Raw genomic sequence first — 17485 nt, forward strand, 5'->3', positions numbered from 1 at the left:
TGGAGTTTGGTGAGCTCTTTGTAGATTTTGGATACTAACCCTTTGTCCAATATATCATTTGCAAATATCTTTCCCATTCCGTTGGTTGCCTTTTAGTTTTGTTGATTGTTTCCTTTGCTGTGCAAAAGTTTTTTATCTTCATGAGGTCCCAATAATTCATTTTTGCTTTTAATTCCCTTGCCTTTGGGGATGTGTCAAGTAAGAAATTGCTGTGGCTGAGGTCAGAGAAGTCTCTTCCTGTTTTCTCCTCTAGGGTTTTGATGGTTTCCTGTCTCACATTCAAGTCCTTTATCCATTTTGAGTTAATTTTTGTGAATGGTGCAAGAAAGTGGTCTAGTTTCATTCTTCTGCATGTTGCTGTCCTATACTGGCAAATTTAACCAGTGGTTCTCAGGTGGTGGGGGAGGGGGAGATTGGGTTACTGTGGAGTTGGAGAAAGGTATGCCCATTTGACCTTCGGGAGCCCAGTGAGAGCTGGCTCCAGCACAAGACTGACTTTATCTAGATTTTTTTAATTTAAAATTTATATAAATACCTTTACTTTTTTAACATTTGTTTTTAAAAATTTCTTCATCGAGTTTTGTTTTGTTTTGGTTTTTGGTTTTGGTTATTTTCCTCCATTCTGGTATCCAAATTGATCCTGTAAGAATTTCTGAGTTCCAGTTTGATTCTCAGACTATAGTTTTATTTTTCCTAAAATGTTTGGCTTGTGAAGACAACTTGAGATACTTGGTATTCCGTGTCCCAACTGCTTCATTGACCCCTTCCTTGAACAAAGAAACATATGATAAATATACATGACTTGTCTCTTTTTTTTACCTTAAGGAAATATTAATTTTTTTTAAAAACTGAATCATGGAAGAGAGAATATGTACTTAATTTTGAAAAAATACGTAATATTCACATGGTTTGTAAATCAAAAAATATATAAAGACATGAAGTGAAAGAACTTCTTCAACCTCTGGCCCTATTTCCCCATTTCCTTTCCCACCTCTGCCAGTACACACGGGACACCGTTACTAATTTCTTGTATATCTTTCCAGAGTTTCTTTACAAATGTACAAACAAATATAGATATACATCTATTATATTCCTTTTCCCACCCAAATTAACATATGAGTGGTACTTTGATTTTTCACTTAACGACGTCTTGGAGATCTGTTTTATGTTAGTAACTTAAACCTGTTTTTCATTTTTCACTGTATCATCTTACTCCACTATTAAGGATATACCATAATCAATTTGACTGGTCCTCTGTTAAAGGATATTGAGGAAATATATTTCTTCTTTACATTCTAATATTGTGTTATTCTCTTTTCCACTGAAAGGGAAATTAACCTAATTTATTCACAATGATGGGGGCGGGGGACTCAGAAATATATGCATACTTTAAATGGGACACCTGATGCACTTCCAACAATAGTATGTAGAACTTGACAAAGTAGTCCTAAAAGTCATAGGGCCAAAACTAGCCTAGACAATTTTGAAGAAGTAGAATTTGGACAGAAAAATCACTGTGCCAAAATCCATACCATCATAATTAAATCAATACAGTGTCAATGTAGGGAGAGACTAATATCCAAGAGAACAGACAATAAAACCTAATTATATAAATTAGTATGTCAACTATACTCAAAAAGTATAGATACGTGAAATACTTAAAACATGGCATGTCATATAATAAGCACTATCTAGGGGCGCCTGGCTGGCTCAGTCGGTTGGGCGTCCGACTTCGGCTCAGGTCATGATCTCACGGTTCGTGGGTTCGAGCCCCGCATCGGGTTCTGTGCTGACAGCTCAGAGCCTGGAGCCTGCTTCTGATTCTGTGTCTCCCTCTCCCTCTGCCCCTCCCCTGCTCATGCTCTGTCTCTGTCTCTCAAAAATAAATAAATGTAAAAAAAAAAAATTTAAATAAGCACTATATAAATGTAATTATTGTTACTGTTGTTACTATAGGAGTATACACCTTTATGGGTGTGGGAATAATTTTTCTAAAAGTATTTTGAAAACAGTGACAAATATGATAACTTTTAGTACTTTGAAATACAAAGCTATGTAAGGTACAAAAATGAAAAGACAAGCCAGAGGCTAATAGAAAGTAGTTAAAACATATCTAACCAACAGAGTATTGGTCCAGAACATATAAAGACCTCTTATAATTTCTTTATCACATTTCTTTATCAAAAATAAAAAGAGGGGCACCTGGGTGGCTCAGTCAGTGAAGCATCTTACTTCAGCTCAGGTTATGACCTCACAGTTTGTGAGTTCAAGCCCTGCATCAGGCTCTCTGCTGTCAGCTGAGAGCCCATTTCAGATCCTCTTGTGTCTCTCTCCCCCTCCCTCTCTCTCTCAAAAATTAATAAACATAAAATAAATGAATAAATATAAGGACAAACAGCCAGTAGAAAAATGGGCAAAGAACATAATCAGCCAGTTCATTGAAAAGGAAATCTAAATGGACATCAAACCTTCAAAGGTACTGAGACTCACTAGTAATAAGGGAGATGCAAGTTAAAACCCTTTCACATTTATCAGACTGGCAAAAGTTCTTGAGTCTGAGGATAATAAATTTGGGGAAGCTGCTAAGGAAACAGCAACGCACACACTATTGGTAGAAATGTAAATTGGTATAATGACTTTGGAGTATAAATTGGCAACATCTAGTAAAGTTGATGAGGGGCAGTCTCAGTGACCCAACATTTCACTTCTAAGCATATTCCTTAAATAAATATTTACGCACGTGCACTGGAAATGTGTACGATAATGCAAGCTGGTGTAGAAGCTAGAAAATGTTGACACAACCTGAATTCTTACCCAGTGAGGAATGGATAAATTAATCATGGAATGCTCTATCACAGTTAAGGATGAACTGGATCTACATGTATCATCATAGATAAATCTCAAAATCATAATATTGAATATTTAACAAAGTTGCAGAAGTATAGGTACAGTATGATGCCAATTATGAAAGTTTTATAAACACTTTATATTGTTTATGAGTGTGTATTAGTATACATATACTAATAAAACATAAGAACATAGATGTAAAATGTAACTTCAGAATAGAAAATTCTCTGGTAGGAGGAGGGAGAATAAAGATATATCTACTTTCTTACTTTATTTGGAAGAAAAAAACAAATATGGCAAAATACTGATAAATCTAAGTGGTAGGTGTCATAATCTGCATGTTTTTACATATTTGAAATATTAAAGAATTTAACTTCTTACAAACGAGAAATTAAATTCCTTTGATTAAACAACAACAGCAACCCTACCCTCTGCCTAGCATGGAGTTAGCAGTATAGAGTAAATTTCAAAATTAGACACCCTGGATTTGAATTTTGGCTTCACCAACACTTAGTGGGCAGGACCACCCCATGTGGCTACACATAACACCAGCGGGCATTCACATAGTCTAGGATGTGAGTGACACCTTTTGGAGTTGCATAAATACCATGTTCATCCTGAGCGTGAGAGCCTGAACAGCTTTCTTAACTTCCTTGAGCCTCAGTTTCTCATGTAAGTGAAAATAACAATATTTATCAATAGATGTTGCTGGACTTCAGTAAAATAACACATGTAAAGTGTTTAGCATGATGCCTGGCACATAGCAAATGCTCAATAACAGCTAATGGCATTCGTACGTAGGATTATTCCTTTGTTTGTCATTTATATTCCAAAGTGAACCAAAATTATACTTAAAACACTGAAACCGTAGCAGCATCTCCTCAGTTATGAAAATTTAAGAGGATGTACTACCCAAGTTGAATTTCACAGCTTATTAGCGTCCACCCATTGTTTTTACAATTTTTTTTCTTACCATAACCTTTCTAAATGTGGTATAGATTCTACCCTTTCCAGCCTTCTTAAATAAAGCAAACAGAATATACCCTTTTATGATAATTCAAGATCACCATTACATCAGTTTTTGTACTATGTAGATGTAGTAATGGCTGAAGTTTCAAACACAAGTTCACACCGGGTGAAACAAAGAGTCATCCCAGGAGATGCTTCTAGTACTTCCTCTCTTGAGAGAGGCCCTGGTTTGTGCTTAATTTTTGATTTTATTTTTTTATAAAAATGAATTAAAGTATGTATGAAAACACTGTCTCTGTATCAGCCTAACTCTGATTGCCTTTTATAAAATGAACTACACTTACAAGCATAGACTTTGGTCAGACAAACTTGAGTTCTAATTCTAGCTCTGCCATTTCTTAGTTGCGTGACTTTGGTCAAATTGTTTGAACTCTCTATGAAATTTGTGTAATAAGATCTCCTACCTTACTAGAATTGTCTGGATTAAATGAAAATCTGAATTTAAAGTTCTTCTTATTATAATCTCTATATACTGTACTCAATAAATGTTGGCCATTATCAACGCAATCATAATATATGTCATATTTCATCCAAGATTTTAATTGACATTTTAACATCTCTTTGAAACTGGTGGTTATTTTACAGGCAATCGCATTTTATAATTATAATTGGCAGCATTTTCCCCCAAGTTATACATAAAACAGTGTATATTTTATAGTCAGTAGCATCTTAGATTCAGAGAAAAATGGTAGTACCTGCTCAGTTAATATTCATTAAGTAAAATTGTTACCAAGGACATTTAACTTATCAACAATTATTCAAAATGTATTATATTGCTAGTGCAATAGACCATTCAAGTACCTTTTTGACAGCTTTGCTATATATCTCCTTAGCATTAATCTTGTTAATGCATATATAAAAGAAGAGTATTTTTTTACATGAAAAAAAAAAAAAAGACCAAACTGCTGCATATAAAACTGGAAGTTAATGATTTTTCCAAGTTTTCTGTATGTTTGCAATACTTTAAATTGTACTTTTAATATTGAAATTATCTTGAAACTTGTGGATAATGTTGTACCCTTTCCTTATGACATTACTTCTATAATACTGCATTTTTTTTAAAAGCTCCCTAATTTGTAATTTAAATTGCTAGGGTAACATCACAAAGGAGGAAGATGATAATGTTACCGGCACTGTCCCTTTTTCCTGGATCAAGCTCTACAGTTCCATAGTGGTGAAGCCTATTCTATAAATTATCTTTTGCTAAATTAATTTTCCACTGAGAGAACTAGTTACATGCAAGAATCTTCTGAAAACCTTGGGCACTGAAATTGGCCAGTCAGCAAAAATTTTATTTTTCAAGATTATTTCAAGAGAGGTTAATATGATGTTCATTTGTTTAACCTACAGATGCTTAACTTAGTTTACCTATAGAGGTTATGATAGGAGCTGGCAAATGGTCCATTAGCCTCGTCAGGGCATTTATTGTGCTCAGAAATGAATTCTCCAGGAAAACAAAACAAAACCCCAAAACATGCCTTTATGTAGGTTTTTTGCCTGGACTTTTCTTCTTCCATGTTAGCCACTCATTGTTTATCTGTTAATAAATGAATGTTGTGATGGCTGTTAGAGGAAGGCAGGCATATTTACTCTTCTGAAGCTGTTGCTGCTGCTTTTTTTTTTTTCATTTTAAAGTTTATTTATTTAGTTAAGTTTATCCATTTTTAAGTAATCTTCACACCCAGTGTCGGGCTTGAACTCACAACTTTGAGATTGAGAGCCACAGACTCCTCTGACCAAGCCAGCCAGGACCCCTCCCACCTTTTTTTTTTTTTTAATCCCAGTACAATCTATCATAAAATGCACCAGGTTGTCAAAAAGACACTGAGACCTAGTGAAAATAACACATTTCTTGGATTCTTACAAGGTGGGTTGAAATCCCAATTTAGCCACTTACTATGTGACTTAGTTTCATTATTCAGACTAGCTGAACCTCAGTGTATTTAGTTGGAAAATAATGCTTGGAATGATCACGCTTACCTTGCCAAGCTATCGTGAGAATTACGACCGACAGCAATGAGTGCCTGACATGTAGTAGGGGTTCAGTAAGTGGTAGTAACTATTGTTATCACTAATTATTATGTTTTTCAGGCACATTGGTTTGTAAGAAACCTGTTGCCACAAAAACTTGACCATTGTCTTTAAATAGAAATCATTATTTTTTTCTTTTAGTTAATACACCTTTTTTAGGATTCCACCCTCCTCCCTTCTTTTGAGAAGATATGAATTACATATCACAAGGTGGCTTCAAAAGCACTCCTAATTCCTATTTTGCTGCTTATGTGGAAGATCGTATACAGACTATTATATTCTATAGTAAGGGGTTGACAAACTTTCTGTAGAGGACCAGATAATAAGTGTTTTAGGCTTTGCAGACCATACATTCCCTGTCATAACAACTCAACTCTGTTGTTGAGCATAGTAACAGCCATAGACAATATGTTTATAAATGAACGTGGGTGTAGTTCAATAAAACTACGTAAACAGTCTTCTAGGTGAATCTGGCCCGCAGGCCATAGTTTCCCAACCCTTGCTCTATAGTATGCTGGCTTAGCAATGAATCCTGTCACCAAGGCCCAGAGGATTTATGTAGCACATCTAGCAAAGGACTTGAGCATAGCTGAGGCCATTTGAAACTAGTATTTAGCAAATGCTTCTCAGACCATAGAACTATGTTGTGTGTTTAGAGTACCTGTGGTCATGTGCTTCTAACTACTAAAGCTATTCTACCATTGTGTGGCTGGCTGTTGTCTTGTGTTGTTCACAGTGGAGTGCTGACTACTTATGGCCTCACCATTCCCTCTTCATTTCCAAGCTACTGCCTTTCTTGTCACTGTTGAATTGGGTTTTGTTGTTGTTTTTTGTTCCTTCATCCTCTTTCCAAATTCCTGTTCTTTCTTTAGTCCCCCTTCCTGGCTGTTTCTCCTGTGCAATTCAGTGTTCTTCTTAGCAGCTTGAATTTTATATCTTTTGCCATTTAGTGAGAAGGTTCCTATCCTTCTGGCAGTGAATGAAGCCATCACATAGCATCTGATGGAAGCCCCAAGACTTAGTCGCTCCTCAGTCATTTTTGTGACTTCTTGCTGCCCAGGATTATTTGCTGACAAAGTTTCTTCCTTGCTTTAATTTGCCTTACCTTCATTTATTTATTCTATGGGTATTTTTGAACCACCAAAAATAGATACCAGGTGCTATGCTTAGCAGTGGGAATGCAAAGATGAATATAGTAGACATTGTCCTTGTCCTCATGAAGCTTAGCAGAAAGGACCCACATTACGTAAAGAATTACACAAATAATTATGGTTGTGGTCCATAGGAGAAAGGAAAAACATAATTTGCAGTAACAGAATCTAATAGTCTGAGAAGTCAGAGAAGGCTTCCCTGAGGAAGTGCTTACAAGCATATAATAACCCCTGAATAAATATTTATGAAATGAATGCAAAATGCAGTTATATTTAAGGTGAAGTCTGAAAGGTTGGCAACAATTAACCAGATAAAGTTGAGGGAATGAAAGTGAGAGGGGAGTCCAGACAGAGGAGGCAGTATGTGTGAAAGGTTCTAAAATTGGTTCTCTCAGTGAAGCAAAAGAAGAGGGTGGAGGCATTACTTCTCAGAATGAAATGCTAGAGGTCGCCAGGGTCATGTTTGTTTAATTTTTTTAATGTTTGTTTAATTTTTTTAATGTTTGTTTATTTTTGAGAGAGACAGAGAACAAACGGGAGGGGCAGAGAGAGAGAGAGAGAGAGAGAGAGAGAGAGACAAAGAATCCAAGGCAGGCTCCAGGCTCCAAGCTGTCAGTACAGAGCCTGACATGGGGCTTGAACTCACAAACTGTGAGATCATGACCTGAGCTGAAGTCAGATGCTTCACCGACTGAGCCACTTAGGCACCTCATCTACGGTCATGTTGATAAAGGTAAACTGGCTATGGTTTAAGGATCCGGACTTTGTCCTAAGAATGATGGGAAATCATTGATGGTTACACGATGAGTTCCTAGTTCCACCTGACTTTAAATACTTGAAGTTGGCAGAAGGCCAAGCTTTCCAGCGTGTCCCTGCTGAAAAATAAAAAAAATAAACCTGAATCTAAACCTGAACCCTTGTACATTTGAAACAGATACAAATCCATTTGTCCACACGACAACTTTTTTTTTTTTAATGTTTGTTTATTTTTGAGAGAGAGAGAGAGAGAGACAAACCATGAGCGGGGGAGGGGCAGAGAGTGAGGGAGAAGCAGAATCGGAAACAGGCTGCAGCCTCTGAGCTGTCAGCACAGAGCCCAACACAGGGCTGGAATCCACAAACTATGAGATCATGACCTGAGCTGAAGCTGGACGCTTCGCCGACTGAGCCACCTAGGCGCCTCCACACTATAACTTTCAAATTTCTACTTATTATCAGTTCATGCCCCTGTAATACTAGTATCTATTTCATGAGTGTATAGTATCCTGTTGAGAGGTTAAGAAAAAATATTTGTAGAATAGTAGACTGTCACATTTTAAAGGTATCAGAGAACATTTAGTCAAGACTGTAAGAGGCCCCTCCAAAGTATCATGAATGAATAACCATAGTTGTCTTCTGTGGGAATACTGTCAATGGCTTAAAGTTCACTACTCTTTTTTTTTTTTTTAATTTTTTTTCAATGTTTTTTATTTATTTTTGGGACAGAGAGAGACAGAGCATGAATGGGGGAGGGGCAGAGAGAGAGGGAGACACAGAATCGGAAACAGGCTCCAGGCTCCGAGCCATCAGCCCAGAGCCTGACGCGGGGCTCGAACTCACGGACCGTGAGATCGTGACCTGGCTGAAGTCGGACGCCCAACCGACTGCGCCACCCAGGCGCCCCTCTTTTTTTTTTTTTTTTTAACGTTGATTTTTGAGAGAGAGAGCAGTCGAGCAAGTGGGGGAGGGGCAGAAAGAGAGGAGACAGAATCTAAAGAGAGATAGCCAGAGATAGCCAAATTGAGACGAATGCATTTGTAGGACAAGTCCAGTCTTAACACACCTGGCCTTTAATGTTTGTTTATTTTTGAGAGAAAGAAAGAGGCAGAACGTGAGCAGGGGAGGGGCAGAGAGAGAGAGAGGGAGACACAGAATCTGAAGCAGGTTCCAGGCTCTGAGCTGTCAGCACAGAACGCAATGCAAGGCTCAAACTCAAGATCATGACCTGAGCCGAAGTCCTAAGTCCTATGCTTAACCCACTGAGCCACCTAGGCGCCCCCTAAAGTTTACTGCTCTTAACATTGTTCTTTCCAAATTTGGGGGGGGAGGGGTTGCTTTCTTTTGTTTTCTCACCCTGGCTTTTTACAAGTTCATCCTTCTGTGAGTGAAAATGTCTTTCGTATTACTTCTGCCCTAAGTTCTTGTTTCTTAGAATTGCAAAAAATAGGGGTGCCTGGGTGGCTCAGTCGGATAAGTGTCCGACTTCAGCTCAGGTCATGATCTCGCAGTCCGTGGGTTCGAGCCCTGCGTCGGGTTCTATGCTGACGGCTCAGAGCCTGGAGCCTGTTTCAGATTCTGTGTCTCCATCTTTCTCTGACCCTCCCCTGTCCATGCTCTCTTTCTGTCTCAAAAATAAATAAATGTTAAAAAAAAAAATTTAAAAAAAAAGAATTGCAAAGAATAAGCCCTGTTTTCCATTTTAAAAGAGGTTAATAGAAGAATCTTTGCTTAAAAACCAAGTTACTCTGATAAAACCTGAGAATTAGATTATGAATTACAAGGGGGGGGACTGTGTAAGGAATCCATTAGGATAAGCACAGTAGAATGAGATTGTGATTTATCTTCTAGGGCATAATAACTAGTAACTAATATAAAATTAAGTGCTCAGAACTAGAACCTTGTTTCTTTCCTTTGGTCAACAAACTGAGAACCTTATATGTGAATAACATTTTATTACATGTTGCTTGAGGAATAAATAAAAGCTAAAGAGTATTAGGGTTATAAGATCTTCCTCTTAGAGCTAATGATTTTTTGTTTCTTGAGAGAAAAGATTTGTATGTTTATGTCAGTGCAGTAAGAGAGCACAGGCCAAGTAGGCAGTATACTAAAACAGAGCTATAGAAATTCCCAAAAAGAGACCATGATGGGCTGGGTTGGAATAAATCTATTAACAAATACCTAATTTCACTGAGTTTCTCTTTAAAGGGGGTGAATCTTGGGGCACCTGGATGGCACAGTCAGGCGTCCAACTCTTGACCTTGGCTGGGGTCATTATCTCATGGTTGGTGGGTTTGGGCCCCACATTGGGCTCTGCACTGATGGTGTGGAGCCTACTTGGGATTTGGCCTCTGCTTCTTTGTGACCCTCCCCTGCTTGTGTTTTCTTTTTTTTTTTTTTTCCTCTCTCTCTCTCTCTCTCTCTCTCAAAATAAATAAGTAAACTTAAAATTTTTTAAATAGATAAATAAAAATAAAAGGGAGTGAACCAAACCTTCCTTATTATTTATCTTCCCCTTCCTCCCGTATCCCGTCACCACCACCACCTGTATCATTTATTTGGCCCGGATGAGCCTTCAAACAGTGTTTATTGAGTTGAATTATTTTATCTCACATGCTATGTTAGTAATGCTTAAGATGTTCCATTCTATAATAATGCTTCTCATTCTATTTTTCTGTGCCTTATGGGTTTCATTTCCAATAAATACATATTTTTAAACCAATATACATACACACGAAGATGTTCATACCTGTTGTGGAAACACAAGCCAAGACCAGCCTTTTGAAGATACGTGAAAAAGAAAGAAATTTTTCTTTCTCTTTTTTGAAATGGGCTTGTTAGGAGCTTTGCCAGTGTACATTAAGATGACCAGCAGCTTCTTCTGAAGGACTATCCTGGGCTGACCTTAGAGATTCAAATAAGTGGATTATGTCGCATGATGACAGTAACGAGCCGTTGATTTAGCAGCAGAGCTTTGCCCACAGATCCTTATTTCTCTATCTGCCTGATTTCTTTCAAGAAGTACTTTATCGTTTCTTTTCTTTCAGCGGAACGGAAGCCCCCCCTTTTCAACATGAATGCCATGAGTGCCTTATACCACATTGCCCAGAATGACTCCCCAACGCTACAGTCTAATGAATGGTAAGACTCTGCTCTCATTTTAAATCTCTTAAGGAAATCACCATATGTATTTGGCACGCATTACATTACATTTTAAACATCTGACCTAGAAACCATGTCATTCCTTCATTGTATGTTAGAGGAAGTGCAGTGGTGCTTTACAGGCGTGAACTGGTGATGCACGCACACACACACACATTTTTATGTATTTATTTCTCACTGTCACTTGTACTGTGTTCTTAAACTGCGTGTAGGAACTGAAATTCTATAGGGAACATACCCTGTTATCTTCCTAATAAGTCTTGTCTTTTAAATCCTGACAGTCTCGTATTGATCATCTTAGCTCTTATCACTTCTCAGCAGAGATAAAGTACCTTCTCTGATGTCATTATTTTTCCACTTGTCATTTCTTTTATTATATGTCTATTTAAATATGTTGAACATACACTATCACTATCAGACCATACACTATCAGAAGATGTATCATTCCATATAGAAAATTATGACACTTTGATAACTGTTTGGGCCACAAGAGTTATAGAAGAAGGACAGTTTTAAAGAGACTGGACAAAATGGGATTCTCAAGAGAAGAACGTTTTTTCATCCAGAAGGCATATTCCGAAGTTCTCTTCCCTTATGCTTCAAATTTTCCTACCTGGTTATAGGTGGTGGGTGTTGGAGAGGTTGCCAACTGGCCATGAAGAATATAGACTTGAGATTTAGGAGAGTTGTTATCTTGGGAAAGAAAAATGTGCACAAAACTATAATATGTGTAAATAATAGTATTTTTCATTTTCTTATATAAATTATGTTTTGACCTTGCTTATATATTAAGATATGTTTATGTGTTGACTAACTTTAAATTCTCCACATTCATTATCCAAATGTGAATTTTTAGATACTATAAACTTGAAAATGGTCCACTTCTAATATTCCATATATTTTATTAAAAAGCTCTTAAAATGTAAAATTTTCCCTTGAGTGAGAATTATTTTAAGTAATCCGTGTATTCCACAGACCCTCATTTTCTTTTCTGTCAATGTATTTGCACATGCAGGACAGATTCCTTTAGGAGATTTGTTGATTACTGCTTGCAGAAAATACCTCAGGAAAGGCCAACGTCAGCGGAACTATTACGGGTAATTTTTCAAATTTGTATTTGAGAAGGGGGATTTGAAGTCATGTTGTAGTGGAATATGGTAAATCATTCCTATGGCACCTCGTCATGACAAACTAGATTAGAACATGCCGCCTTGTCATTTATCCAGAGATAACAGCAAGGAATAGAAACGGCAAGATTATCACAATGGATGTGCTGTACATTCCCCTGGGTAGTCTTTTCCCAATCTTTTCCATCCTCTCTGCTTCCCCCTCCCTCTTTTTGCCTTATGACAAAGAGTATTTCTCTTTGCTCTGGTCATCACTTGGATGTTCCTGTGACTAATATCTGCATGCACTTTAATACGGTGCTCTCAGGACAGTCTGCCAATGGTCCACATGCCAACCCTGGGATTTTCAGTTAGGTTGTTGACAAATCATCAGGCAGTGAAGATACACAATAAATATACAAAGCATATATTTATATCGCCTTACATCATACATGTTGGTGACAAGAGTATCATGTTAACTTTATTCATTTGATTTAAGCATCGTGGTTTTGAGCATCTCTTCATGTAACATTTTATTATAAGCTTTATATGTAGGTTCCCTCAATATCAGTGAAGTATGTGGAGACTTTTACAATATAAAGATCTTTTATTTGGCACAGACTGGGCCAGATTTATTTAACCTCTTTCTGGACGTATATTTTTCAACTCTTTTGTTGGCTGGTTGGTTTTAAGGAAAACTCAGAAAGATTACATTGCCTAAATTTGAAAGCTTAAAACTGTCAGCTGCCTTTAGAATTGAAGAGCACCTTGTGTAGGTCACAAACTCTTGGTTTATGTTTGCTTCTTCTTACAACTCTGTAAACATTATCGTATTGTTTTCTCTGGCTGTAAGTGTTTCTGAAGAGGTAGATCTGAAGGCAGCTAATTTTGCCATGGAAAATTAAGTGTTTTCATCTTGTAAATAGCAGCCCACAGGAACACAGTGGCAGAAACAATAGGACAAAGGACTCCCATTCCCTTTGGTGGAGAGCCATCATGCGTTCTAGACATGTGCTCTACTCTGTGTGTCTCAGCAACAGCTCCGCATGTCTTCAGGGAAAAATGACAACCAGAACAAAACACCAGATAACCCAAGATAAAGTAACATCTTTATTACTTTGAAGTAGGTGAAGATTAAAAAAAAAAAAAAAATGGGACCTAGAAAGCCCTACCATAAAGGGGAAAAAAAGGATAATTTGGGCCGTATTAAAATTAAGGGGGCGAAGAAAAATAAAAAATACTAAAAAAAACTAAGGGGGAGAAGCACCTCAAAGAAGAAGATACTACAAGGATTCAAAGACAAATTTTAGGGCACAGACAACAAAAGGATATAAAAAGCAAGTGGGCAGAGGTAAGAAAAGACACAGAAGAGAAAAATTAAGACACAGAATCATAAGCAATAAACGAATGTAGTAAAGCAACCCATTTAGGGTATTCCCAAGGATAGAAAGTTGTAGGGAAATAAAAGTTAAATGCAAGGGAAAAAATTCTAAAGATGATTATAAGGAAGATGGCGTCTGTGGAAGACAGGAGATCTAATTATATACCAACCTATTACTCCTGAAGAAGAAAGCCAAACACATCTAGCAGAAGATACTTAAAGATATACCTGAAGAAAACTTTATTGGCAATAACTGTTTGGATCTTTATTTGACTTGATTTCATCTTAATTTGATTTGGTGGGCCAAATCAAACAAGCCCACCATTTACTCAACAGTTACTGATTGTCTACTACATGCCCAAGCACTGTTCCAAACACTAACAAGTAAATATATGATAAAGTAAATATATATCAGTTGGTAGTAAATTCTTTGCAGAAAAAAATAAAGCTGGAGCTGTGGTTTGTTTGTTTGTTTGTTTGTTTGTTTGTTTTAACTCTACCCACAACATGGGGCTCAAACACACACCCCCAGGTTAAAGAGTTGCATGCTCTTCCAACTAAGCCAGCCAGGTGCCCCAGGACCTAATGTTTGGGTGGGGTTTTTTCCCCCCTAAATTTATCTATTTTGAGAAAGAGAAAGAGAGATGCTGGGAGGGGCAGAGAAAGAGGGAGAGAAAGAGAATCCCAAGCAGGCTCCTCACTGTCAGCAGAGTCAGATGCGAGGCTCAAACTCATGAAACATGAGATTATGACCTGAGCTGAAGTCAGACACTTAACTGACTGAGCCACGCAGGTGTCTCAGGAGCTAACTTTTTAGATGAGGAGTTAGGGAAGGCCTTACTAGAGAGGTGACTTTTAAGCAGAGGCCTGAAGAAAGACACCATGGAACTGATTTGCAGTAACCTGATAAAATTCCTTGAACTCCAAGGGTAAAGAAAGACTTATACAAATAGGTTGAAAAAAATATTTTGGGGTGGATCTTTGTCCTAGCTAAGGTGCTCTTCAGTTATAAATGCAGCTTAGATTTTCAAGCCTTACAAATTGAATCAATTTTTTTTTCTTAATAGCTTTTTAAACAATGGCTCAATAGCAAAATCCAGCCAATCTAGTGATAAAACAAGAAAGAAAGAAAGAGAGGGAGGAAAGGAAAAAGGAAGAAGGAATAAATTAGGAACTGAAGAAACTGGTACAAGGACTGGCAGCAAACACTGAATTTAAATTGGCCCCAGAATTTTTTATATATTTCTTTTGCTTGTTTAAAGGGACTACATTCTTCGGGGCTCCTGGGTGGCTCAGTGTCCGACTTCGGCTCAGGTCATGATCTCACGGTTTGTGAGTTCGAGCCCGGCTCAGTTCGTGTCCGGCTGTGCTGACAGCTCAGAGCCTGGAGCCTGCTTCAGATTCTATGTCTACCCCTGTCTCTGCCCCTCCCCTGCTCAGGCTCTGTGTCTCTCTGTCTCTCAATAATAAATAAATGTTAAAAAAAAAAAGTTTTTTTTAAAAAAGGGACTACATTCTTCATATTGGTAGGTAATACGAATTTAGGAAGACAGAGTGAGAAAAGTAAATCTTCCTATTCTGAGCCCCTCTCTAGAGGCAGCAACCACTATCACCAATCTTGTGCATATTTTTCTAGAGATATTTTATGCATATGGAAGTAAATATTCTTATTTTATTTTTGCACCAGTAGGAGCTAGCTCTAAACATTGTTCTAACTTGATTGTCTGTTTTACTTTATAGTATGTTTTGGGTACCTCATTCTTATGAGTGGCTCTGTCACATTCTCAGAACGACCATGCTTTTTTTAACCAACTTCTTTATGGGGTTTGCGATCTTTTGCTATTAAAAACTGCTGCAGTGAGTTTGTGTACATGTGTCATCGTGTACTGTATACGGGTATCTAAAGAATAAAATCATGGAAGTGGAATTGCTAATCAGAGGGAATCTAGATTTTAAATTTAAACGGATACCGACAAATTGTCCTCCAAAGAAGTTGTACCAGTTTATAGTCCCACTAACAAAGAGGAGGACCATCAAATTTTCAACTTGGCTCTCAGATCAGTGAAAAACTCGTAGTTTTAATTTGTATTTCTCATTATGAGCTAAGTTGATGCATCTTTCATATGTTGAAAAGCCATTGGTTTCCTTTTCTGTAAACTCCTCTTTGTGATCTTTACCCATTTGTCTGATCATTGGGCTTTATTATTATTATTAATTTGTAGTAGGTCTTGCAAATATTTTTTCCCTATTCCTCTTTTGGTGTTGTTTATGGTGGGCTTCTTTTGAGAGGTGATCTAAAAATTTGTTGTAAGGAAGTCAACTTCCCCCCCGCCCTCAGTTGGCTATCTTATTCCTAAATATTCTTAATCCATCTTTTCTTCACATTTTCTTCCTGACATTAAAACGTCACCTTCACATTGAATCCATTTCAATATAGAACCAAGGTAAAATCATTTATATGGTTAAAGAGCAGAATGTAAATGCTATAGGCACTGACAGTGTAAAAATACTAATGTAACCAGAACAACCTAGGGGTAGGAAAGAAAGATAAGTGTATTAATTTTCCTCTTTTTCAGAGTAGCTGGTCGATAATAATTCTTAAGTTGAAATGCATAATTAAAAAAAAAGTAATTCTAATCTCTGTCATCTTTTTTTTTATTTCCTTAACTTTAGAGGATTTTTTAAGAACTGGTAACTATTGGTGAAGAAATTATAACTGAAGTTAAGCAATTACTTTACTTCATTGTTTTCTAATTCTGCTACATTTAAGTATACCTCAATTTCACAGATTTTCTTAAAATTAGCATGCATAATCTTCCCATGTAAAATTGTTTCTAGATATCCATTATCCTGTGTGAGAACGTGTAAAATAACATTCTTTATTTCTGGATGATGGAATTTGGGATGTTTTTCTTTTACTGTCTTTTATGCATTTTTCTGTATTTAAACGTTTCAAGGAAATATACTTTCAAGAACAATGAAATCATTCTTTTTAAAGGATCTAGGGACCTTTTAGTTGTAAGGGTGTCAAGAGTAATGGACTTTGGAGAACAGGAGGAGATGGGGTTGCAGGCAGAGAGAACATGAGCAAAGGTATACAGGTATGAAACACATGTCATGAGTCAATAACTACCTAGACTGTACTATATGCATTGGATGGGAAAGAGGTCTAGGAGTGACTAGATTTGAGCCTACAATTACAACCATGAACCTGGCTGTAAAAGGCTAGACTTCATCATCAAGGCATGTTTTTTTGTTTGTTTGTTTTTTGAGAGAGTGAAAGAGCGAGCATGAGCAGAGGAGGGGCAGGGAGAGAGAGGGAGAGACAGAATCCCAAGCAGACTTCTGCCGGCAGCGCAGAGCCTGACTGGAGGCTCCAACTCACGAACGGTGAGATCATGACCTGAGCCGAGATCAAGAGTCAGATGCTTAGCCCATTGAGCCACCCAGGTGCCCCTGGAGGCATGTTTTGAAGACTTTGAGTATATCAGTTTTAAAAGGCTTGAACAGGTTAAGGGCTTAATTACCTTGTGCAACAAGTGCAGGGCATTGAGAAAGAAGATGTTATAAGCAGAGTCCAGAGCTGTAAGCAGCTCACCAATGTCATCATGGATCCAGGCTCTTTGTATCTTCCTACTTTATCATCTTCAGCAGGTGGTTCTTATCTTCTTGGTCACAAAATGGCTCCTGCATTTCTAGGAAAAGTCTTTATCCCAAGAGGAGAAAGAAGGAAGGGCAGAGTGGAAAACACCCTTTCTTCAGGTGCCTTGCCTTTTTCTTCTAGAAAACAAAACTGCCCTCAGAGACTTCTGTGCCTAGACAGCGTCTCATTTGCCAGAACTCTGTCATATTGTTATTTTTTAAGTATAAAAAAGGCTGGAGTTCAAGCAACCCTTTTACTTTCTAGTGTTCACAGTAGATGAAGGCAAGGAAAAGAGGTTGGAAAGGGAGATAAATGGGACACCAGTGTCTGTTACAATGAGTGACACAATCAAACCCATGTTTTAGAAAGATGATAGTAG

General features: G+C 37.5%; 1 protein-coding gene across 3 annotated transcripts in view; it reads left to right on the forward strand.

Moving 5' to 3' along the window:
* TAOK3 (TAO kinase 3) overlaps nt 1-17485 on the forward strand; it is a 186541-nt gene that overhangs the window by 114596 nt on the left and 54460 nt on the right. For all 3 annotated transcript variants that reach the window (XM_049619876.1, XM_049619878.1, XM_049619877.1), the window contains exons 10-11: nt 10862-10955; nt 11992-12073. In XM_049619876.1, the coding sequence (XP_049475833.1) occupies nt 10862-10955; nt 11992-12073 (176 nt within the window). The remainder of the gene's footprint in view (nt 1-10861; nt 10956-11991; nt 12074-17485) is intronic.

This window comes from Panthera uncia, assembly GCF_023721935.1.
Source record: "Panthera uncia isolate 11264 chromosome D3 unlocalized genomic scaffold, Puncia_PCG_1.0 HiC_scaffold_8, whole genome shotgun sequence".
Lineage (NCBI taxonomy): Eukaryota > Metazoa > Chordata > Mammalia > Carnivora > Felidae > Panthera > Panthera uncia.